This window comes from Cibotium barometz, chromosome 8 (assembly GCF_041138505.1).
Source record: "Cibotium barometz isolate CiBa-2024 chromosome 8, ASM4113850v1, whole genome shotgun sequence".
Classification (NCBI taxonomy): Eukaryota; Viridiplantae; Streptophyta; class Polypodiopsida; order Cyatheales; family Cibotiaceae; genus Cibotium; species Cibotium barometz.
Genome location: NC_141053.1, coordinates 63,586,771 through 63,610,461, shown reverse-complemented (window position 1 = coordinate 63,610,461; position 23,691 = coordinate 63,586,771). Strand labels below are relative to the sequence as shown.

Genomic DNA, 23,691 nt, shown 5'->3' with positions numbered 1-23,691 from the left:
TTCGGATGGTGGGGGGGATTTAGTACCACCTTATTCGTGTCGCCTACAAAGTTTAGAAATCTGCTATAACATTAGGCCCCTCATCTCCCAGCTGACCATTACTAGTTTTATTGAGGCACACAGCAATACTAGCCGACGACCTGGAGAGGCACCCAAACCTGCCAATCCACCCAATCTAAGCTAACCCATTAATTTTGAGAAAGACTTAAACCTGGCTACTCAAACGATGGACACTCAGGAGCCACTTCTTGAACAGCATATTCACCAATCATAAGTGAGCATGTCCGAATTGCGTCAAAAATTGTGTTGCACAAAAAATAGAAGCTTACTGCTCATGAAAAGGGCAAAGGTACATTTTGTAAATGACAAGTGCTCATAATATGGCCCCTCTACCCTACCTAGGTGAATGATTAGCTCTCTCAGCACATTCGACGATGGAAATTCTTAAAATAAGAGTACGAGTCTTATCATTTTAGGAAAAAGCAGCACAAGAAACTAACATATACTTTACAAAGTCGTGTGTATGGAAGGAGCTCATCAATTGAAGAGTTAAAGAGTTTGACTGTGCACATCCAACAGTTATTATTTTGCACAAACCATGTGGGCATGCCTTGGATGGATCGGAGAAGGACAAGAAACCAACACCAAATCCCAAAAAGTAACATCCATAAATGCATCCTTCCTAAAACACCCATTAGCACTCATTGAAATGGCTAATTTGAGCACCCTAAACTAACTTCACCTCAACTCATGAGTCCCATGGGCAAAGTTACAGCTCACTCCAGCAAAGCATACACCTCTTACCCAGTACCTACAAAGTTTCGTCTTATATGACCAATTCCTTGGCCCAGGAGAAAGAAAGAGAAAATCGGACCTCCTGTTCACTTCATCAAACTCCTCGTGGTCTCCATATGATTCCGCTTCGAAGTCCTCCAAAACATCATTGTTGAAGTTGAAAGCTTGATTATGCAAGTCGGGTATAGGTTGATGAATTAGATAGCCTTCATCCCACAGTCGGCATTGGCAAGTTTGAGCTTTGCCTTTCCACTGCTCTCCACATAGATAGCAAAACTCATAACCACACCTGCACCATGATTCATTGAAAGCTTTTCAAGCAGGTGTTTTTAATCCCCTCCAACAAAAGAAAAGGGGTCAGCACTTGAAATTTAAATCTGGATACACAGCCATCCCTGCCATGAGTGGACAGGCAATCTTGTCTATCCATCCCAGCCAACATCGTCACATGGGTTGATTTCTTGACTATGAAAAGATGCAAAAAAGCAAACCTCACTTTCTCTTGCCCTTTTTAAAAAAAGAAAAAGGAAACTTACCGACAGGTCATATGATAACAGCCCTCCGAAAGCTCAATCATGCGCCTGCACTTTTTACAACACTGCCACTTCTGATTCTCAGCAAGCTGATAAAGCTTTGCATCTTGTGCATCCCGCAACTCCGGAGGGAGTTTCTGATAGTATTGGCAAGACATTGAGGTGTGCCAAGGGACCCTGCATTCCACACAGAAAAGCCGGGCACACTCTACACACTTCTTGCGTGCTGTAACTGTGCTGGATGAAGCACTGGATGAAGCATTGATTGCATCTATATCCCTTTTGTCCATAAGGGCAGAGCACTTCGGAAATGGGCAGTATATCCTCTCTGACTCAGGTATATTCGCCTCAATCAAACGCTTGCTCAACAAGTCATACCACCTCTGAGACAATATAGACTGGCATTGAGCCAGGCCCAGAATCGAATCACAGCCAAATTGTGGACAACAAATCGGCACTTGACCTGCCTGCACTTTGACCTCTGCATGCTGAACGATACACGAGCGGCAAAATTCATGAAAACATCCAAAAACTCTGAATATCTCTGTCTGATGTTTAGCTTCTAAACAGATGGTACACACTTGGCTGCCATTCTTTGGATTCAGGTCCAAAATGTTGTCACTCCTCAATGCACTGATTGCTTCTCTTGCCAGCCTCGTAGCGTGCTGATTCAGATTTCGAGGGTCCAAAAACACATGAAAAGCAGGCAGCTTATGGACACAATCCAACACTTGAGACCAAAGTCCCTGTATTTTACGGGTCCGCACATTCCATCTGTTTGTAACCTAATAAGAAAATGAATAACAATCTTGATTACCATAGAAATGTGTGCTCAAGATTAGAAGATGGTATCCACTTTCATGTCACCAGGCATTATCCGAGTGCACCATACACCTAGGGCTAATGCATTCCGGCTAATACGAGTGACTAAATTACTTAGGACAATTCTAAATTCCTAAAATCACAGATTCGGGAAAGAGCAAGCTCCCCGTGTGTGTAGCTCTACACCCACCTCCTCTTCTTCTCCTTGCATACCTGTGCTTCCCTTCATCCCCTTCACCCATGCACCCCTCTCTGATTTCTTCACACACCGAACATCAACATCAGCCACCTGCCCCGACACTGCCGCAACGACATCAGCTCATACCAGCCGTACACATGGGCCATATTCGCGTCCCAAAGGAGTCTTAAGTGGGCAGGCAGTTTCTTCCAACTTTTTTTTTCCGGAAAAGAGACTTCTATTAAGTATGGAAAAAATTTTCAAAAAGGGAGATTTCAGACCAAGCAAGGGGAAAATCTCAACCAATCGGGTGCCTTGTGCTGCCAGCAAGGCCCCATATGAGATCGAGTGAAAAAAATGCCATGATCCCATTCTCTCAGAAATTGGCCACGTTTTCTCTCTACGGCCCTCGAAGATCCTTGAATCTTGGCCCACGTGGCCAAGAGCATGTGGATAATATCAAACCAGATCCTACAAATGCACTAGGTATCATAAACCAAAGTGCCCTCCATGGCCTCACTGCATCTAACCTTCCAGATGTGCCACGCTGTGATGCTAGCAATAATCTTCCATGCAGTGTCCAACCTCTGTGCTGGAGGTATGTAGCTTGACCCTGGCATGTCCAGAAGAAGACACCGCTGACGCACTCCCTACGTAACCCGCACGATCAAATCTCTGTCGTACACTTCAAACCTGATTTGTGGGCCCAATTATGTCAACCAAACAAGAGCACCAAAACAAATGTAAGCGTCTCTCCTCATCCTTCCAAAAAGGTGTGCTATTGTAGTCAAGATCATCAGTGCCTCCCTGCACTTCCATAAGCAATGGTAAATTGTCTCTGAAGGTCCTGCACATCTGGGACAAGCTGGGCTAGCGCCAATGACGGATCTCCACTAGTTGGTGGCAAGTCCTCCATGTAGAGGAAGCCAAATAAAAGAGGAAATCTTTGTTTCAATGTACACGTGCCACAACCTCCGCCAAAAATCTCCCTCAATGTCAAGGGAGCTTTTTGGCATAGTGTAATATGCGGAAGCTTCGGAGAAGGATCGGTACTTCAAAACTCAGAAATCAGCACTCTTTTCGCGACGGAATTAACGCACAAACTGAAAGACGATGTGCAGAAAATAGAGAGAGAAGGGGGAGATGGAGAGGACACAGTATTGGGTCCCAATTACCCTCTGTAGGGCCCCCACCACGTATGGTGTATTTGCTTTATTAGAATGATGTAAATCTGAAAACAAATACAAAGTACTTGACCTTTTCTTGGCTGGAAAACCTGCCCTTAACCTTCAGTCCTTCACCCCTTTGCGTTAGCAACCTCTTGGCTGTCCTGGCCCTTGTTTGCTTGATGCACTTGGTGAATTATGAGATGATCTCATTGATTTCTTGGCTGGGCTTTTATACCCCCTTTTGCATCCAGTCGGCCAGCTAATAATAGCCCCACGACTAGGTTCTTTTTTTAATAAATTGCTTTCACACTATGCCACATGCTGGCCATTCTGCGCAGCTTTCTGGGACAGCTCCTGGCTGCTGGGAAATCAGCGCATGGGTGTGGAACTGCTCCCTACACCTGGCCGACCTGCTGGATAGGGCTTTAATCCCTGTCGGCTGCCTGTCCAGAAGCTCTAGAGCTGGCCGACAGCCCTTCCAGCCCATGCCATGGCTGGTGGGCACAACTTGGGCCCTCCTGGCCCCTTGAGGGTGGTTCTACACCTCCCCCATGCCCACACTACAAGTGCAAGTGCAAATCTTCGCACTGGGGTAGCCCTATGGGCTGGCCCCATCTATACATGCAAACCTACATGCCTACAGATGTCTAGCATCCAGTTGCAAACCAGATACACAGAACATCTGACATCATTCCAGAGGGAGACTCACAGCGCGGACTGGCACTGCTTCATGTGCAGGGCAGTGCACACCTGACCTTGGACTCATGTGCAGGACAATGCACACCTGACCTCGGACGACTGAGATGGATCCCTGGCTGACTCGTCCCGGACTGGGCTCACATGGGACCAGTTCACCATCCCAGGTCCTACACCTTCTGTACAGAAATGTCTACGTGGCATCCAAGTGCGGGATGCACGTGACATCCCCTTCTGCTTAACTTGACGGAAGCTGCATAGCCTCCAAATAATCCGTCAATAATGCCGGATAGTCTTCGAAAAATCCTTTGTCGAGCCATACCGCTTCATGAGTTCCTCGGTCTTGAAACTTCGTGAGAAACTGTCGTAGTCTTCGGCCTGAGCCATGCTTGAAACGGTGCAGAAGAATCTGTTCTGGAACCATTACTTCTGCTTCATCAATAACGTCTGGTTCCGCTTCGTCTTTGACCTCTCAAAGGGGTGGACCTGCATATGGCTTTAACCAACTGACATGGAATACATCGTGCATAGTCCAACTCGGAGGTAGCTTTAACTGCATAGACACCTCATTAATCTTTTTCCGGATGGGAAATGGTCCGAAGCTCCTGAAAGACAACTTTGGGCATCGCTTGCCCACCTGCTTCAATCTTTGCTTCATAATCTGAAGATACACCCAATCTCCTTCCGAAAACTTCATGTCCCTTCGGTCTTTATTGGCCTGTCGAGTGTAGGCCTCTTGCGCTTTAGCCAATCTGTCTTTAACGGACTCTAGGATCTCCTGGTAAGACTCCGTCACTCTGTTCGCCTCAGGTACTGAAGACGAAGTCCTGGTTAACAACGACTGGAAAGGCCTTCCAAACGCTGCCTCATATGGAGTCCTGCCAATAGCTGAAGAAAAAGAGTCATTCAAAACAGCTTGAACTAAAGGCAAAAACGATTCCCACTTACCTTGCTGATCGTGGACATAACACTTCAGCACATCAAAGGCCAACTGGTTGTATATCTCTGTCTGGCCATCTGTCTGTGGGTGGAATGCACTGGAAAAATTCAACTTAGTACCAAAATTATCAAACAATGCCCTCCAAAAATGACTGGTAAACTTGGCATCTCAGTCTGACACTATGGTCCTAGGAATCCCACCAATCGGGTACCAATGCCGAATGAATAGCTGGGCAACATCCTCGGCGGTCACACTGGCCCTGCAAGGAATAAGCATAACAAATTTGCTGAACCTATCAACAATAGTTAAACACTGCGTATTACGCTTACTCGGACTGGGAGGCAGATTTGTCACAAAGTCCATCGAAATGTCCTGGAAAGGATCCTCAGGAATTGGCAAAGGCTGTAACAACCCTATCTTCTTTCCACGAGGAGCTTTCACCTTTTGACAAATATCACAGCGTTGTACATATGTAAACACATAACGCCTCATCTTTGGCCAATAGTATTGCCGTTCTAATTTCTCCAGAGTCGAATTCATGCCCCTATGACCACCTGTAATGGCGTCATGGGCATCATGGAGAAGAGCTGCCCGGAATGATTTCATGACACATAGTCGGCCTTTGTAGAAAAGCCAACCATCGCGTATCAGAAAATGGCATGGTCCTGTGGCATCCAATGCCTGTTCCCACTGTGTACCGAATTCCTCGGAATCCGCGTACGTGTGCTTCATGTCTTCTAGTCCTGTACCAACAAGGTCAAGTCTAGTGGTCTGAATCGCAGATACTTGTCCCTTCCTGCTCAAAGCATCGGCCACGGGATTGGCCTTTCCTGAAAGGTACTCAATCATACCACCGAACTGCTGGAATATCTGACTCCAGTGGTGTTGTCAATCACTCCACTGTGCACTTGGCATTGTCTGAATCCAGCGCAATGCCTGATGGTCAGTGCGAACCTCGAAGTCACGGCCATACAGGAAATGTTTCCAATGTTTCAAGGCCTGTATAACCGCTAGGAGTTCACGATCGTAGACTGAGTAGTTCTTTTCGGCGGGCAGTAACTTAGGAGACATGTAAGCTACCGGATGACCGTTTTGTTGCAATACACCTCCAATTGCGATGTTACTCGCATCGGTGATCACTTGAAATGGTTCGTCCCATGAGGCAAGGGCTAAACAAGGCGCTTCTGACAAAGCCACCTTGAGGTTCTGGAATGCCTCCAACGCTCGTGGAGTCATTCGAATCTTTTGCCTCCTTGTTTTCACTCCCTTTGGCAGATCGGTGAGGTCTGCCGAGAGATCAGAAAACTTGTCAATGTGGGTGGAATATGCCTGGCATATACCCACAAATGATCTAATGTCATAAGCGGTCTGAGGTACTTCCCAGTTAACAATCTCGGCCACTTTAGCCGGATCAAGTCGAATGCCTTCAGCACTAATTATATATCCCAAGTAATGTACCTGGAACAGATAAAATTCTGACTTCTTTTCATTGACATAGAGCTCGTTGCTTTCCAGCAGCTTAAGGACTTTCTCCACATCAATGTCATGCTCCTCAACTGTAGCTGAAAATATGAGCATGTCGTCCAGAAATATGAACACACACACTCCAATCAACTCCCGGAAAATACGCATCATGCGGTTAAATGTAACTGGGGCGTTCGTCAATCCAAACGGCATAACCACAAATTCATAGTGGGCCCGTTCTGTACGGAAGGCTCTCTTGGGGATGTCCCCCTCTACAATCCGTACCTGGTGGTACCCACTCTTTAAATCCAGTTTGGAGAACACCTTAGCTCCATTCAGCCTCTCGAGGATATAGTCAATTCGAGGCATCGGGAATCTGCTCTTGATAGTCAGCTTGTTGAGTGCACGATAATCGACACACAACCGAGAAGACCCATCTTTCTTCTTGACAAACAAGATCGGTGCTGCAAATGGCGACACGCTGGGGCGGATGAAGCCAGCTTGCAACAATTCTTGGAGTTGGCGGTCCAACTCCGATTCCATTGCCTTAAAAAGGCGATACGGAAACTTGCTCGGGGGTTCCGAGCCTGGGAGGAGGTCAATCTTGTGATCCTCCGGTCTGGACGGGGGGAGCTGGGGAGGGAGACTGTCCCGAAGAAAAATCTTCTGGAACTTTTCATGGAGAACCGAGTACTTCTCGGAAGCACTGGCCACCGTCTCGGCTGTCTGGATGTAAATTATCGCACACTGTGCGCCTTTCCGGACTGCTCGCTTAGCCTGCAAGTGGCTTATGAGCGGAAAGTTTGGAATACCTGGCTCACACTTAATGGTCACCAGGGTGTTTGACACATTCCGATCAATCTGGAACCGAGTACTTCTCAAAAGCACTGGCCACCATCTGGATTGTCTAGATGTAAATCATGGCACACTGTGCGCCTTTCCTGACTGCTCGCTTAGCCTGCAAGTGGCTTATGAGCGGAAAGTTCGGAATTCCTGGCTCACACTTAATGGTCACCGGGGCGTTTGACACATTCCATTTGTTCTGGAACGTGTGCTTGTCCCACTTGACATCAGGAAGAAACTTGTGAAACCACTGGATACCCAAAATTATGTCTGCTCCTACAAGAGGGGCAACCACAAAGTCACGCACAAACTCTATGCCCTGAATCACTAACTTAGCACCTAGAGCTTCATACTTGACGCTCGTTGTCATACCTGTGCTAAAACCCTCAACTTGTTTGTCCACCGGAGTCAGCTCGAAACGGGCACGCCTAGCGACCTCTTCCGTGATCACATCCTCCGTGCTGCCGCTGTCAAACAAGACGACGACTCTCTGGCCACCTATGTAGCCAAAGGACTTGAGCAATTCGTTGCGCTCATACTCCTGGTCATGGGCGCCCTTCTGCTTATCTTCGAGCTCCCGGCTAATAATTGCTCCAACTGAAGCACCGGGGGTTGAAGAACTAGGGGTAGCCGCTGGGGTCTGTGTGGGAGTTGTGCTCACCACGGAAGCTGTGGAGGCGGCGGTGGCCTTTGGAGGTTTCTTCGGACAATCCCGAGAAGTATGTCCTTTTGTGTGACAAAAGTAACATCTACCCTCCTTCCTGTACTGAGAAAGCTCCTCAGCACTCAACTTGCCACCTGTCTTGCCTACCTCCGCTTTCTGGTCTGGAGTAAGCTTAGACGCATTGTTCGAGTTCTTGGAGCTAGAGGCTCCCGGGCTCTGTCCGGGGGAAGACCCCGTCTGGTTCTGGCTTTTGCCCCCCCGAGGCGTTAGCCTTGGGAGAAGCCGGCTGGGAAGTTTTGGGCTTGCCACCATTGTGTTTCATTTCTACACTCTGCGCAAGCGAGAGTGCGTCCTCAAAGGTGGCTGGCCTAAACATACGCACCTCCCATTGGATTTGCGTGTCCAGGCCATACAAAAACTACCCTTTCTTGTCCGTATCAGACGAGCCTAATTGCAGACACAAGGTCGAAATTTTATTAGCAAACTGAAGGACTGGTTGCGCGTTCTGACGCGCTCCCTTGAACTCGTCTTCGAGTCGCTCAAGGTAGTGGGGCGGTAGAAACCGCTGCTTAAGGTCGCGGACGAACTCGTCCCACACATAAGCTGCCATACCTGCTCTGGTGTGGGCATGAGCCCATTGAGTCCACCAAGGAATGCCCTCACCTTCCAAGTACCAACTAGCTAAGATCACTTTGTCAATATCTGTTTTCCTAACTGCGGCAAAGTAAGCTTCAAATTGATGTAACCATGAATACAGAGTAGTGGGATCGAGTTTACCATTATACTTACTGAAATTCATTTTCTCGGGAAAATGATTGGAGGGCGCCGCCGGTGTCAATCTGGCGTCCTCGGCTCGTGTTCCACTCGTCGCATGGCGTCGTCTTCTCGTTGTCGAATCTCCAATGCACGCATCTGCATCTCAAGCAAGGAGCTTGGCTGCGGCTGTGACCCCGCGAGAGGGTCCCTGTGACGAGGATCTAGTATCTGGGATACGGAAGGAGAGGGAGGAGGAGATGGAAAACGCGACGCTGGAGAGCGAGAACGCTCCTCCAGAGCCAAAATCCGCGCCTTCTGCTCATCCAACTTGGTTCTCTGGTCTGCGATTGCTCGCATCATCTGCTGGAACATGTCTGTGACACTCAAGCCGGGTGCCCTAGCTGGGCTACCTAGTGCACTCTGGTCCCATGGTTCTGGTTCTCTCTCGTCGCCGAAACTCGCCATAGCGGGAAAATGCAATTCCTTTCCGGAACGCAATCTGACCATCCACTATCTGTGTGGGAGACTTTCGGAGGCTTCCGGAGGCTAAAAACCAACCGTCCTTCGAGGGACAGGAGTCACTCCGAAAGGGGTAGTCCACCGGCGTCTAAAAACCAACCACACGAGCGAAAAAATTTTCTGGTTTTCTTTGCTGAATCTTCGTCCTTGAAGTGAGCCCTGATACCACTGTAATATGCGGAAGCTTCGAAGAAGGATCGGTACTTCAAAACTCAGAAATCAGCACTCTTTTCGCGACGGAATTAACGAAATCAGCACTCTTTTCACTCTGGTCCCATGGTTCTGGTTCTCTCTCGTCGCCGAAACTCGCCATAGCGGGAAAATGCAATTCCTTTCCGGAACGCAATCTGACCATCCACTATCTGTGTGGGAGACTTCCGGAGGCTTCCGGAGGCTAAAAACCAACCGTCCTTCGAGGGACAGGAGTCACTCCGAAAGGGGTAGTCCACCGGCGTCTAAAAACCAACCACACGAGCGAAAAAATTTTCTGGTTTTCTTTGCTGAATCTTCGTCCTTGAAGTGAGCCCTGATACCACTGTAATATGCGGAAGCTTCGAAGAAGGATCGGTACTTCAAAACTCAGAAATCAGCACTCTTTTCGCGACGGAATTAACGCACAAACTGAAAGACGATGTGCAGAAAATAGAGAGAGAAGGGGGAGATGGAGAGGACACAGTATTGGGTCCCAATTACCCTCTGTAGGGCCCCCACCACGTATGGTGTATTTGCTTTATTAGAATGATGTAAATCTGAAAACAAATACAAAGTACTTGACCTTTTCTTGGCTGGAAAACCTGCCCTTGACCTTCAGTCCTTCACCCCTTTGCGTTAGCAGCCTCTTGGCTGTCTTGGCCCTTGTTTGCTTGATGCACTTGGTGAATTATGAGATGATCTCATTGATTTCTTGGCTGGGCTTTTATACCCCCTTTTGCATCCAGTCGACCAGCTAATAATAGCCCCACGACTAGGTTCTTTTTTTAATAAATTGCTTTCACACTATGCCACATGCTGACCATTCTGCGCAGCTTTCTGGGACAGCTCCTGGCTGCTGGGAAATCAGCGCATGGGTGTGGGACTGCTCCCTACACCTGGCCGACCTGCTGGATAGGGCTTTAATCCCTGTCGGCTGCCTGTCCAGAAGCTCTAGAGCTGGCCGACAGCCCTTCCAGCCCATGCCATGGCTGGTGGGCACAACTTGGGCCCTCCTGGCCCCTTGGGGGTGGTTCTACACCTCCCCCATGCCCACACTACAAGTGCAAGTGCAAATCTTCGCACTGGGGTAGCCCTATGGGCTGGCCCCATCTCTACATGCAAACCTACATGCCTACAGATGTCTAGCATCCAGTTGCAAACCAGATACACAGAACATCTGACATCATTCCAGAGGGAGACTCACAGCGCGGACTGGCACTGCTTCATGTGCAGGGCAGTGCACACCTGACCTTGGACTCATGTGCAGGACAATGCACACCTGACCTCGGACAACTGAGATGGATCCCTGGCTGACTCGTCCCGGACTGGGCTCACATGGGACCAGTTCACCATCCCAGGTCCTGCACCTTCTGTACAGAAATGTCTACGTGGCATCCAAGTGCGGGATGCACGTGACACATAGGCTGACATTCACGGAGCTTTTTGGCAAAGGTTGTGGCATGTGTACAGATCCTCAGTGCCTCCCTACACTCCCATAAGCAATGGTAAATTGTCTCTGAAGGTCTTGCACATCTCGGATAAGCTTAGCTAGCGCCAATGACCGATCTCCACTAGTTGCTGGCAAGTCCTCCATGTAGAGGAAGCCAAATAAAAGAGGAAATCTTTGTTTCCCTGTACACATGCCACAACCTCCGCCAAGAAGACTAGGCCAGCGGCTGTGCCTTGCATAAGATTTGGAAAAAAGCGTTGTCTCTAGAAATCAAGTCTCCCTGAATGTCAAGGGTGATCCCATAAGCCTCCCAATGCAGTCTAGAGGTAGAGATTCTCTGAATTGTCCCAAAACCAAGTGTCTAGCGTTCCACACAATGGAATTGAAGAAGGGCATGCTTTGCATGGGGTTAATAGCATCCCTCCACTCCCACTCATCGGGGTCTCAGTGCAAGTATCTGATAGGACACCCATCATATAACCAAAGGTCTCAAAGTCCGTAATCATCCCTTGAGATGGATCAATATAAATGTGCTTTCCTACCCTGCCACCACTCTCAACCCGGACCACCAAACCCTCAATGATATCCTGCTCAACACTTCTCTCCAAGAGCCATCTATCCTAAAGACCGGTACATGATCCTCACCCAAAGTGGAAAGGCACACAACCTGAATAGGTACCCCTGTTCTTGAGAATACCGCAAACCATAAGTAATGAGGCCCTTCCACAAAGTTTCCTGTGATCAAATGGTTAGGTATGGTTGCATTCACCTGCATAATCCTCTAACTAGTGCCTCTCAAGTGCTGTGTGTGAGGCATCCTCCGTGAGACTCATGAGCCTTTTCCAATCCAACATTGAGGGGAGAAGAGTCATCTAGGTTTGCTTTTAATGCTCATGAGCGCAGGGGCGAATTGTTGTGCAGGCACGATATCAATGCCAACCTGACAACCAAGATATTTGGTAGTGCATCCTCTCTCAATCCAAGTAAACCCTATTGGAAGTCATCTCCTGTCTTTGTCTAGACACCAGGGCCTTTGTTGTGGGTGTTCCCGCCCTTGTAGGCTTGGGTGGCATTTCTGTGGTGGCAGGAGGTCTTAGTAGGTGGCCGACTGTAGCTGTTAGCCTATTGGTGCTGGCCGACTCAGTGCTACAGGTCGTGGACACCTTTTCCATGCAGGCCGACTGTACTCACCTGGCCGACTGGGGTGTGATGTTGGTCGTGGAGTTTATAGTCCTGTCGACTGTCCTAGAGCAGGCCGACTACACTATGGGGGCCATATAAAATGGCCCCACACCCCTTTCCACTTTTGTATCTTGTATTTGCGGATCTTCTTGTGTATATAGAGCAGAGTTACACGCCTCTATCTCTCTCCTTCTCTTGTGCTGTTTTTCTGCACAATATTTGCTTTTGTGTTTCCAGATTTGGTCATCATCTCCGCTGCGTATTCTGACATGGTATCAGAGCCCTAGGCTCTTGATAGATCTTGGGAGTCGTGTGAGCAAGAGGGGGACTGTTGCGTTGCTGATTGGTGGAATGTTCGAGACTGTTCGGGAAGAGGAGAAGCAAGAGGATGGCGGGCTGACTTGCTGGACAGCCACTTGCAAGTGTAAATTCTTCTTTGTTCCCACCCTCCCACCCTTTTCAGTTACATCCCCACAATGGCAGATCTGCTTGAGATGGCTGAGAGACATGAAGATCCCGACACTCCCCACATTCCCGGTGGACCGTCAGTTGGACGGGAACAACTACGGCATATGGAAGGTTATGATGGAATGTGTTCTGGAGTCTTACAACCTTGCTGATTTCATTGTTGTTGGGGTTCCACGGCCGGAGGTAGAGGAAGGAGAGTTACCGTCGATTCATAAGGACCGGGAGGCACAGGCATAGTTGTGGGATCGTGTTAACGCCAAGGTCCGTTCATTCATCTTCCTCAACTGCATACCGCAGGTAATCAATCATGTAAAGCATATGACGTTGGCCAGAGGTATATGGCAGCATTTGGCTTCTCTTTATAACAGGGTATCGCCCATGAAGAGGATTTCCTTGGAAGTACAGATGCAGGTTAAGAGCCCTGCAAAGTCGTCGACAATGCGGGAGCATATTAACAAGCTACAGGCTCTTCAGCAAGAAGCTCTCTAGGCTGGGAAGGATATATCATCGGAGGACATGGCCATAACGTTGCTGTCGCATTTGCCCTCTCAGTACTCACCATTTTACTCGTCTTTGATTACCAGTGGTGGTAGGCTCAGCACCATCATGTGGGAGGAGCTTGTGCCCATGGTCTTGGACCAGAGGAAAGATTCTCGAACCCTCCACAAGGTGGAAGTTCGGAGGCCTTAACTGGCCAACGATCGAAAGGCCGTAACAACAAGGGCAAAGGGAAGGCTTCATCGGAGAAGTCTTTTGAGAAGAAGTCCGACTCAGACTGCGAGAAACTGAAGGCAGAGAGGACCTGTAATGATTGTGGCGAGAAAGGCCACTATTGGAGGCAATGTCCCAAGCGGAAGACCGAGAAGGGTGAAGACTCCTCAGCAGCAATCGTGAAGACTCCAGCATTTGTGCACCTTGAGGTGATGGACACCGATGTTTCATTTTCTTCGAGCAGGGAGGAGGTTGGAGGACTCGCCGCTACGGATACTCGGGAGTGGATTCTAGACAGTCGTGCTTCCAGGCACATGACTCCTTCCCATTCAGATTTAACAGGATCTCTGCAGGTATTTTGGTCACATTCTTACTCGGGATACATCCACTATCCCAATTCACACTGAGGGCAGATTGGAGATAGTTCTCGATGGCAAAGGGGGGAAGCATTCCTCCTAGGTGTTGTATGTTCCCACACTTGGTTTTCATCTGTTGTCAGTGCATCACGTTTGCAGGACTGGCGTACGGGTGGAGTTTGATGAGCATTTTGTTGCTCTCCGGGACAAGGCAACAAGCCAGGTAGTTTGGGAAGGCGGAGTGGAGAATGGAGTTTACAAGCTTTCAGCATTCTCTCCCAGGTCCTGAGTTTTGTGATGAGTGGCAGTCTGGTAATGGCCACTTAGGTGTGGATACGCTACATGTGCAGGCTTTCTCGAACCAGATGGTGGATAGCTTGCCAGTTGATGGCAGCAATTGGCAGGAACTTTCCAGTACTGATGTTGGTAGTTTTTGTGTTCGTCAGTTAGAGGAAACGTTACAGGTAACCTATGGTCTGATGTCTCGTAGTATTCGGGACAAAGAAACTCCTGTAGATGAGGATGTTCTTTCCACGGGGACCTCTTGGAAAGCCAGGCAGGTGGAAGTTGATTACTTGCAGAAGAAGGTGGATCCTCCAGGCTTTGTGGTTCCGGATTCAGAGGGGGTGGTTGACAGGTTTCAGAAGGCCTTGCGTGGTCTTCGACAGGTTTCCAGGACTTGGCTTCCCACCGTAATAACAGGTGTTGATCCTTGTGAGCAGTATGATGCCTTTTTGACTCGGAAGCAGAACGGTTCATTGATTTGGTTGATGGATACCAAATTGGACGGGAGCTTCCTGATGAGGCTGTTGAGCTCATGGTTGCAAATGACTCTTTGGGAGGCAGGATTTCGTATCTTGTGGTTTCTGCAGCATGCGAAGGATCTTGGTCTCTTTTACACAGGAGGGGGATTGATGGATGGAGTCCGACTCCACGGATGGAGTAACTCGGTTTGGGGAGAAGATTCAGACATGAGGAGTTCTACTTCAGGCCCAGGAGCAGTTTTATGGAGCAGTAAGAGGCAGTCATCTTTTGCCTTGTCGACGACAGAGGCAGAGTACCGGGCTGCTTGTGAGGTGGTGAGGTTGCAGAGGTTGCATGGCAGGATTGGGCTTCCACTGGAGGAACCCACGGTCATCCAGAGGCACTTTGTTCGTGAAAAGATAGTTGCTGATGACATCTTGCTAGAGTTCTGTTCAACGGAGGACAATACGGTGGACCTCTTCATGAAGTTGCTATCTCAGGATTTGCTCAGGCGGCACCCCAGCTCCCTGTGGTTGGTTTCACAGCCAAGAGCTAAGAGGGGGTGTTAGAAGTCATCTCCTGTCTTTGTCTAGACACCAAGGCCTTTGTTGTGGGTGTGCCCGCCCTTGTGGGTGTTTTCTCATTTTTCCTCACTCCCCGTATTTTTCCCCCATTTTTTCCATTTTTCCTGTGGCTTGGGTGGCATTTCTTGGGTGGCACGAGGTCTTAGTAGGTGGCCAACTATAGCTGTTAGCCTATTGGTGCTGGCCGACTCAGTGCTACAGGTCGTGGACACCTTTTCCATGCAGGCCAACTGTACTCACCTAGCCGACTGGTGTGTGATGCTGGTCGTGGAGTTTATAGGCTTGTCGGCTATCCTAGAGCAGCCCGACTGCACTTTGGGGGCCATATAAAATGGCCCCACACCCGTTGCCACTTTTGTATCTTGTATTTGCGGATCTTCTTGTGTATATAAAGCAGAGTTACACGCCTCTATCTCTCTCCTTCTCTTGTGCTGTTTTTCTGCACTGTGTTTGCTCATGTTCCCAAATTTGGTCATCATCTCCGCTGCGTATTCTGACAACCCCACATCCAGACCCAATCTGTCTGCAGAGAGTCACTAATCTAAAACCTCGCTGATTTGTGTCAATTAATGGTGGTGCCTGCCGCCAAACAAAACATCTCCAAAGTAGTGTGGAAAGCACACAGACAAGCCTCTGAAGCCTCCAAAAACATAGCAGTATCATCTGCTAACTCAGAGTCTAGTAACCCCTCCTATATGCAAAGAGGCAACCTCAAGCCCGAGACCCCCTGGGGTACCTACTTCTAGCCTCTGCTACTAAAAGGTAGAGTAGTGGAGCTAAGAGGCATCCCTGCATCACAGAGCAGGAGATCTGAAAGCGCTCACCATGCCCTCCACATGCTAAAACTGTGTTGTGGGCCTCCCTATACATACATGAGACCCTTCTGATCCACTCCTCAGAGAAACCCATCCGTGCCATCGTGCCTTCCAAGAAGTGACAATCCACTCTGTCATAAGCTTTTTCAAAGTCTAGCAAAAGAATGGCAAGGGGTTGTTGGCTAGATTTAGCCCGCTCCACAGCTTCCCAAAATGAAAAGATGTTATCAAAGATACTGCTTTCTTGGAGGAAGCCATTCTGTGTATCATTAATAACTCTCTGAAGAACAGGCTGAAGCCTCATGCTAACTGCCTTTGCTAAAATTTTGTAAGCAGAACCAAGCAAAGTAATGGGCCTCCACTATCTAATATTGATCTTATCCCCACCTTTCGACAAGGTAGATAAAACTAAAAGGGGGCATCATACCAGAACACCACATCTCCTGCAGAGAGCAGTAGTAACATCATGATGTCATCCCAAAACTGCAAGAAAAAGGAAGCCTTAGGAGAGTGGCCATCATCCCTTGGGCATTTGCCTTTCGAGAGGGCGTGCAAAGCATGTCTAAGCTCATCCATCGAAAAGGGGCATTCAAAAAGAACACGTATCATATGTAATAAGCATGGGCATGCTCTCCTGTAACATGCAGCGGAACTATGCGTGATGAAGGATCCTGTCACACAAGTCTCACACCGCCTTCTTGATCCTGAGTTTCGCGAGTCTTTAGCAATCCACTTTTAGCACTTCAAACTTTAAGAGATTAGAGAGAGAGAGAGAGAGAGAGAGAGAGAGAGAGAGATCAGTACACCTTACTGGGTCCCAAATTACCCACTGAAGGGCCCCCTCTTATTGCTAGGAGTATTTGCTTTATTATCTTTGAAGAGAATGACTGAGGAAGTGACTTTGGACTGTAGATAAGCCAAACACAAGACCTTTGAAAGACCAAGAGTCGGGCTGAACTGTACATGGCTGTAGAAGCACCAATGATGACCGATCTCAAGCCTATGCACTCTTCCAATGGAATGTAGGAAGATTGCGAATTTGAGGCCGAGAGAAGGGGCTGATTGGGACTGTTCTAGGCTGTGAATGTATGCTGAAAATGAATGTATGAATGCATTTTACCTTCACCGGAAGGGCTGTAGCAAAACGATGATACGAATGAATGCTGAAAACCGTGTATATGCTGAAAACGCAAGGTACTGTGGTGACTGAATGCTGAAGGTGCTGTGTTTTGTTGATGAGATGCTGAATGCTCAATCGTGGATGTTCCTTGTGCTGAAGGAAGAAACGCTTGAGTGATTTGATGAATGAATGATTATGGAATGCAAGAAGCAATGCTATTTATATGGGTATGTTGCTGGTCAGTTGGTTGGCAAACTGGCCAACTGGTTTAATAAAGCTACACAACTGGATAATAGGTGAAATAATGGTAATAAATGCTGGAATAATATGGGGAAAATGTCAAATAAATAGGATAAAATATTGAATGTTATTCTGAGGCTTCTGCAATGGTCTAGATGGTCTATATGCATATGGCATGAATTATACGCAAAATGCAAACATGTTTTGATGCAAACCCTAAGGCTTCTATGACTTCTATATGCATGAATGATTCTCTCCAAGTGGGTTAAGGGACTTTGACTGACTGACTGACTCTCTAAGGCTAAAGAATGACCTACATAGCTCGTGCCTGACATATCTTGGACTAAGGATTACAATGGGGTCACAGCGTACGACAATTATCAAATCCTAAAGGGTTCTAGTGCTGTACAGTGTTGCACTAATGATGAGCCATCTTGTCACCATGCACTACAGTGCAGAGTGCATGTGACATCTCCCAAAGTAGCTGTTGTGGAGCTTCTCTATCCAAAGAGTTGGCCTCTCTAGAGGGCAAGGTCTGATAAAAATCTGAGGCAATACTCCACCTTATTTGGATCAATATCAAATTCTCCCTAAGAATCTTGCAAGCATCTCAAACTATCTCTATTGTGCATAGGTCCAAGTGCTGAGAAAAACGGTTTGATGCATCTGCCACCCATTAGCATGAAATCCAAACTCAGCCCACCTAACCATGGCCACCTATAACTCAACTCTAAAAACAGTGGAGAAAAGGTATGGGATCCAAGAGGACACAGGATGCTTCTCATGTTCCCTCTGAAGCATAGTCAACCTACGTCTAATAGCTCGCTCCTTGACTGGAGCCTCTTCTTTCTTGGCCAAAGCAACAAAATGTCACATGCATCCTGCACTTGGACGCTCTGTACAAAAGCTGCAGGACCTGGGATGGTAAACTGGTCCCATGTGAGCCCAGTCCGGGACGAGTCAGCCAAGGTTCCATCCCATTCATCCGAGGTCAGGTGTGCATTGTCCTATACATGAGTCCAAGGTCAGGTGTGCATTGTCCTGCACATGAAACAGTGCCAGTCCACGCTATGAGTCTCCCTCTGGAATGATGTCAGTGACTCTGTGTATCTGGTATGATACCGGATGCCAGAACACTGTGTAGACAATTAGGGTTTGCAGTTAGAAAAGGGGCCAGCCCATAGGGCTACCCCACGAACTCATGTGGGCATGGGGAAAGTATAAGACAATCCCCATAAGGGCCAGGAAGGCCCGGGCTGTACCCACCAGCCATGGGTAGGCCATGGGAGGGCTGTAGGACAGTCCTAGAGGCTTTGCAAGGGTAGCCGACTGGGTATCCAGCCCTAGGAGGGCTGTAGGGCAAGTGTGGGGCAGCCCATACAGGCTGCCCAGCCTCCAAGACAGCATGCGCACAGTGCCCAGCCTCTATTTCCCATGTGCCTAAGTGCCCAGCCCAAGTGTGGAGTCTAGCGCAGCATTAATTAGGATTTTATGCTGTAATATTCAGTCGTGGAGTATTTTAAGGCAGCAGACTGATTTTAGCCAGAAGACTGCTGTCCAAAAGGGGTATAAATACCCAGTGTCACATTTGCCGATCTCCCCCGAGCCAAGGCTAGGGCTCCTGGAAGCTCCCGCCCCCCCTCCCTGCTCGCGTTGCCTGCACAGCTGCGCCCGTCGCCTTCCCTGCCTGTTCGCCCCCTCGCCTCCCCTCGCTCCTCGCGCCTCCCCTTGCCCCCCCGCCTGCCTTCGCTGCTGCGCCCCCTCCCGCCTGCCTTCGCTGCCGCCGCCTTGCTCTGCTCGCCGCCCTTCCTCACCTTCGCGCCCCCCCCCCCTTTTTCTTCGCGCCCTCCTCCCCTCTGCAGTGCCCCGTCCCCCCCCCCCTCCGCCAGCTCGCTTTCCTCCCCTCCCTCTTGCGCGCAGCTCCCGCCCCCCCCCCCCCCCCCCCCCCCCTTTTTCTTGCTTCCGCCTCCAGGGGGTTTTGTTTTCCTTTTTGCTCCGTCTTCCGCCTCTCTGTGTGCAACTCGGTTCTAGCAGGATCCCGCCTTCGCCTCGCCTTCGCCGCAGCTTCAGACTCTGATGGAGGCTCCTCCCGCCCCGCCTCAGAGGGACTCATCCGCAGCCCCCTCGCCCGCCCCTGAGGACACCCCCATCAAGCTCTCTTTTTCGCCAGAAGAGGAAGCGAGCCTCACCGCAGAGGTGGAACGCCTCCAGGCTCATTCCACCATCTGCCGTATAGTCGGCACTCGCCCCAGCAGAGGGGAGATCAGGGATCTTCTTCAGGCCCGCCTTCTTGCAGATGTGGGCAAGATCCTGGACGTATAGCTACTGGGCCGTGGACATTACCAGATCGAGTTCCAGGCCGCCCAGAGCGTTGCCAAGGTCCTTGCCATGAGTCCCCTTGACATCATGGGTGCTCGGGCTTTCTTCAGACCTTGCAACATGGATTTGACCCAGCAGCCGGCGGAGCAGGGAGAGCGCCTTTCCATGTTACAGTTTGCTTCCCTGGACTCCGCCGGGAGTATCTTCCGCTCCTCTCCAGGCTCGGAGCATTGGTGGGCTCGGTACTAGAGACTGGCCCCTCAGCAGCTTCAGTGGTGGCCAGAGCAGCTGGGCTACCTTCGGTCAGAGTGTTGGTGTCTGACATCTCCTCCCTTCCTAAGGTCATTCAGCTACCTAGGATGGGGGGGGGGGGGGGGATGGATAGATCAGAGAGTGGAGTTCTCGGGGCTCCGGAATCAGTGCTTCATTTGCAGGCAGGTCGGCCATCTAGCCAAGGCCTGCCCTCGCAGGAGACCCCAGCCCTCACCACAGCGGCAGGCTACTGATGGCCCGCCCACAGTTTGGCTCGGCAGGCTGCCTCCGGGACACCTGCTCAGGCCACAGAGACCTCGGAGTGGCAGCCTGGACAGGGGCGCCGCCGAGGGAGGCAGCCACAGCAGCACGCCCAGAGACCGCTGCAGCAGCAGCCACAGTCTCAGCCTCACTGGTTCCCGTGAGGAACAGCTTTTCTCCCCTCCAGGAGGAGACCCCCTGTCACCATTTGGCCACCCAAATGGTTCACTCTTGCTTTCACACTATGTACATATTGGATTGGTGTCCTGCTTATGGAATATGCCTATGCAGGTGATTGACACGTGTCATGCTGTATAGTTGGATATGATATTCCGCTGGGACTTGATGTTATCATGCCCAGAATATCTGGAGGACTTGGCTTTCCGCTGGGACTTGTGCCTTTGTGTACATGCCCGGAAACGCCTGGAGGATTGGCTTTCCACTGGGTCTGGTATTGCGTATACTTGCCTGGAAACGCCTGGTCTTATATGGTTTCATGAACGGAAATTGCTCATGCCAATGCTGCATTGCATAGCATCTTTATGTGCTTGCCTGCAAATGAAATTGCATGCTGTTTTCATGCCTGCATGACCTATGTGTAGTTCCGGGCTAGGGGACGCCCGCCCGTGAACCGTGCGTGTGAAACTGTCTGCTGACATGGTTGTGTGGCATGTGAACAGGTGGTAAGTATTACCCAATCTAGGCTCAAATAGCCCTTAGGACTTAGCCAATATTTATAAGTGAGTGCGTTCCCACTTCATTAAAGTTTGGGCGCCCAAAAGTCACTTATAAATTATGACCGCTTCCAAGTTCACACTCACTGAAGTCCCGAGGCGGACAAGACTCAATGTCCAGGACCTGATCCTCCCTTTTTACTCATAAATGGGCATCTCCCCATGTCCCTTCACCTGATTGGACCCCAATTCACTTACTTATTAAGAGAAATTCGTGTTTTCTCTTCATGAGGATTTTTGGAGGCTGAAAACTCTGTTTTTCCACCATTTCTCTCCATTTCCAAGCTCTCCATAGCCATACCCAACTTGCTAGGGTGTTTTCCAAGCTTCCAAGAGTGTTTCCAAGTGCTAATCACTCTCCTACTCACTCCCAACGACTGAAATTCAGCAAAACAGCTCTCATTTTTGCTGTAATTTCTGGTCTTTTTGCTGAAAACCCTAATTTCAGCCTTCCTTTCTCAAGTTGAACCATAGGGGAAGCTTTCCCAAGGTTCCCTTCATCCTCTTGAAGACTTTTGTCGCGAAGGATTGCGGCAAATCGAAGATATCAACACTTCTAAAGCTTCCAACGCGAAGGCTTCCGCTTGCAACAACTTCTATGAAGACTGGTAAGGTAATTGGACAATGTATTGTCATTACTTACTCAGTAGAAGGGCAGGACTCCTTGTTTAGCCGCCCTGTGTAGTATTTCTCTTGTCCTATGTGCTCTTGAAGATGTTGCTACCTTGCTTGGTAGAACATAGAGCCAATGGTAGAGAATATGGGCACTGAAGTCGGGCCGGGCATCAAGGCAGCTCCTTGCTGATCTACATCGACATACCATTGTTTTCTAAATGCTGAATTTCATATGCATTGGCATGGAGGATTTGGCAATGGATGCCCGTGAAGCTATGTATTGAATTTCTCCAATAGTAATACAATTTACTCAAGGGAGGGGTCGGCCGTTCCGGCTCATTGTGTGTCTCTTGTCAATTCAGCAATTTACTTCTTGTATTTGAGCAAGTGTCCTTCAAATCTTAGTGTATTTAAGTGTATTGATTAGCATTGTGTTCAACCAAGTTACACCCCCGCGGCGACGACTCAGGACCAGGAGATGCCAGCACCCCCTCCTTCACCCCCCCCCACCCCCGTCCCCTCCCACCGCCTCGCTTCCACCATCGCCTCCTCTCGTCTCCGCTCCGGTTTCGGCAGCGGCTCCCTCTCCACCCCCCTCGCCCCCCCCCCTCCCCCTCCGCCCGCCTCACCTTCCCGGGAGGCCCTGGATGTCCCCTGGCGTTCACCTGCAGTCCGGAGGGCGCTGAGCACTGACCTCGCTCGAGCATCACAGAGGAGACCTACTATGCCGATTCGGGCTTCACGGATTTCATCTATCCGCAGTCGGGTGAGTCGCCTTGGCATTAGACAGCGCTCAGAGGCTTTTGATTATGCCTTCACACGGCTTTTTAGAGCAGAGGGCCCCCATGAGCCAGCACCCATCCGAGTTCATGTAGTGATACCTCCGGCCCGCGGGGAGGAGGCACTAGACTCAGCGGTGGCCTTCTCGTTCCCTCTATGTGGCCCTTGCGACCGGGAGTGGACTCTAGAGCTCGCTCTCAGCACTTTGAAGACTCAGGCAGTTGAGTTTTCTCATCACATGAGCGATCTCGAGGTGACAGATGTGATAGGCCGACTTTGGGAGTTGGCTCATTTTTTCTTGGATCCCGGGAGTGTGGATACCTCAGGGATTCGGCATTTGGTCGTTCGCATAGTGGCAGACTTAGCACGCGACCCTGGATATGTGTGTATGCACGAGGTTGCTCTGTCAGAGCGGGAGGCAGTCGCCATGGGCCACAGCCACTCGCGCCTGATCCGGGATTCTTGCAGTACACCAGGTGGGCAGATTCGCAGCCGCTCGGATGGGGACTACTCTCCATCCAAGCCGCTTGCGAAGGCCCGCCGTACGGCTGAGACAGCATCCACCTCAGCAGGGCATCCATGAGGATCATCTCATGGAATGTACAGGGCCTTGGCGGAGCACATTTTATATGCTATCGTGGTTGCTTGAGGCAGGAGCTTCAGAGATGCCTGGTTGGTGGCAGCATTGATATTTTGATGATGCAGGAGCACCACTTGGGTGAGAGCAGGATCCGGAGATATGGTTCGGTGATGCCTGGTAGATGGGACACTTTTTGGTCTGCAGGGTTCGGTCCTTTGGGTGGACAGGGAGGAGTATGCATGGTCATTGCAGATGTATGGCGGCAGGCCATTCTGGATCGAGGGATCGTTGTGCCTGGTAGAGCACAGTATGTCATTCAGAGGATGCATGATGAGCTATTGGGCGTGCTCAACGTCTATGCGCCCAATCATGCTAGTGCCAGAGCAGAGTTCTGGACCCAGGTTACGGATGCATTGCCAGAGGCCGCACATTGGTGTGTCGGGGAAGACTTCAACATGCTTGAGGACCCGGCAGATAGGGTGGGAGGCAGTCATGTTACAGTGCACGGCACGGAGCTTGCAACTTGGGACAGGTTTTGCATGTCACTGAGGATCACTGATGCATGGCAGCATGGGGCTTTCTCCCGGTCTCAGGACAGTCTTAGTTTCTCTCGATCAGATCGCCGACAGGGAGGGACTAATCTATCACGTATTGATCGCTTTTATGTGGGCGACTGGTTAGGGGAGCGAGGGGGCTCCGTCGGCATTCTCGCTGGCACCTCATTTTCAGATCATGCGCCAGTTATCTTGACTTTGGAGGAGAGGACACGGGAGCCCAGCTTGCAGTTGAGGATCCCAGAGAGGGTACTTACAGATCCCAGTCTCGCTGAGGACATTGAGAGGATCTGGCATGATAGTCAGTGCTCTGACCAGGATGCAGCGGGCCAGTGTGCCCAGGGACTCATCGATC

General features: G+C 49.8%; 1 protein-coding gene across 2 annotated transcripts in view; it reads right to left on the bottom strand.

The window, feature by feature from the left end:
* Positions 1-520: 520 nt before the first annotated feature.
* The window catches only part of LOC147636539 (E3 ubiquitin-protein ligase RSL1-like), a 69,923-nt gene continuing 46,752 nt past the window's right edge, over positions 521-23,691 (bottom strand). Inside the window, exons 2-3 of one of the 2 annotated variants that reach the window (XM_086802007.1) lie at positions 1,332-2,113; positions 521-1,084 (exon numbers count right to left, since the gene is read on the bottom strand). In XM_086802007.1, the coding sequence (XP_086658133.1) occupies positions 739-1,084; positions 1,332-2,113 (1,128 nt within the window). In that variant the 3' untranslated portion in view covers positions 521-738. The remainder of the gene's footprint in view (positions 1,085-1,331; positions 2,114-23,691) is intronic. The other variant, XM_086802008.1, reaches the window with a different exon arrangement.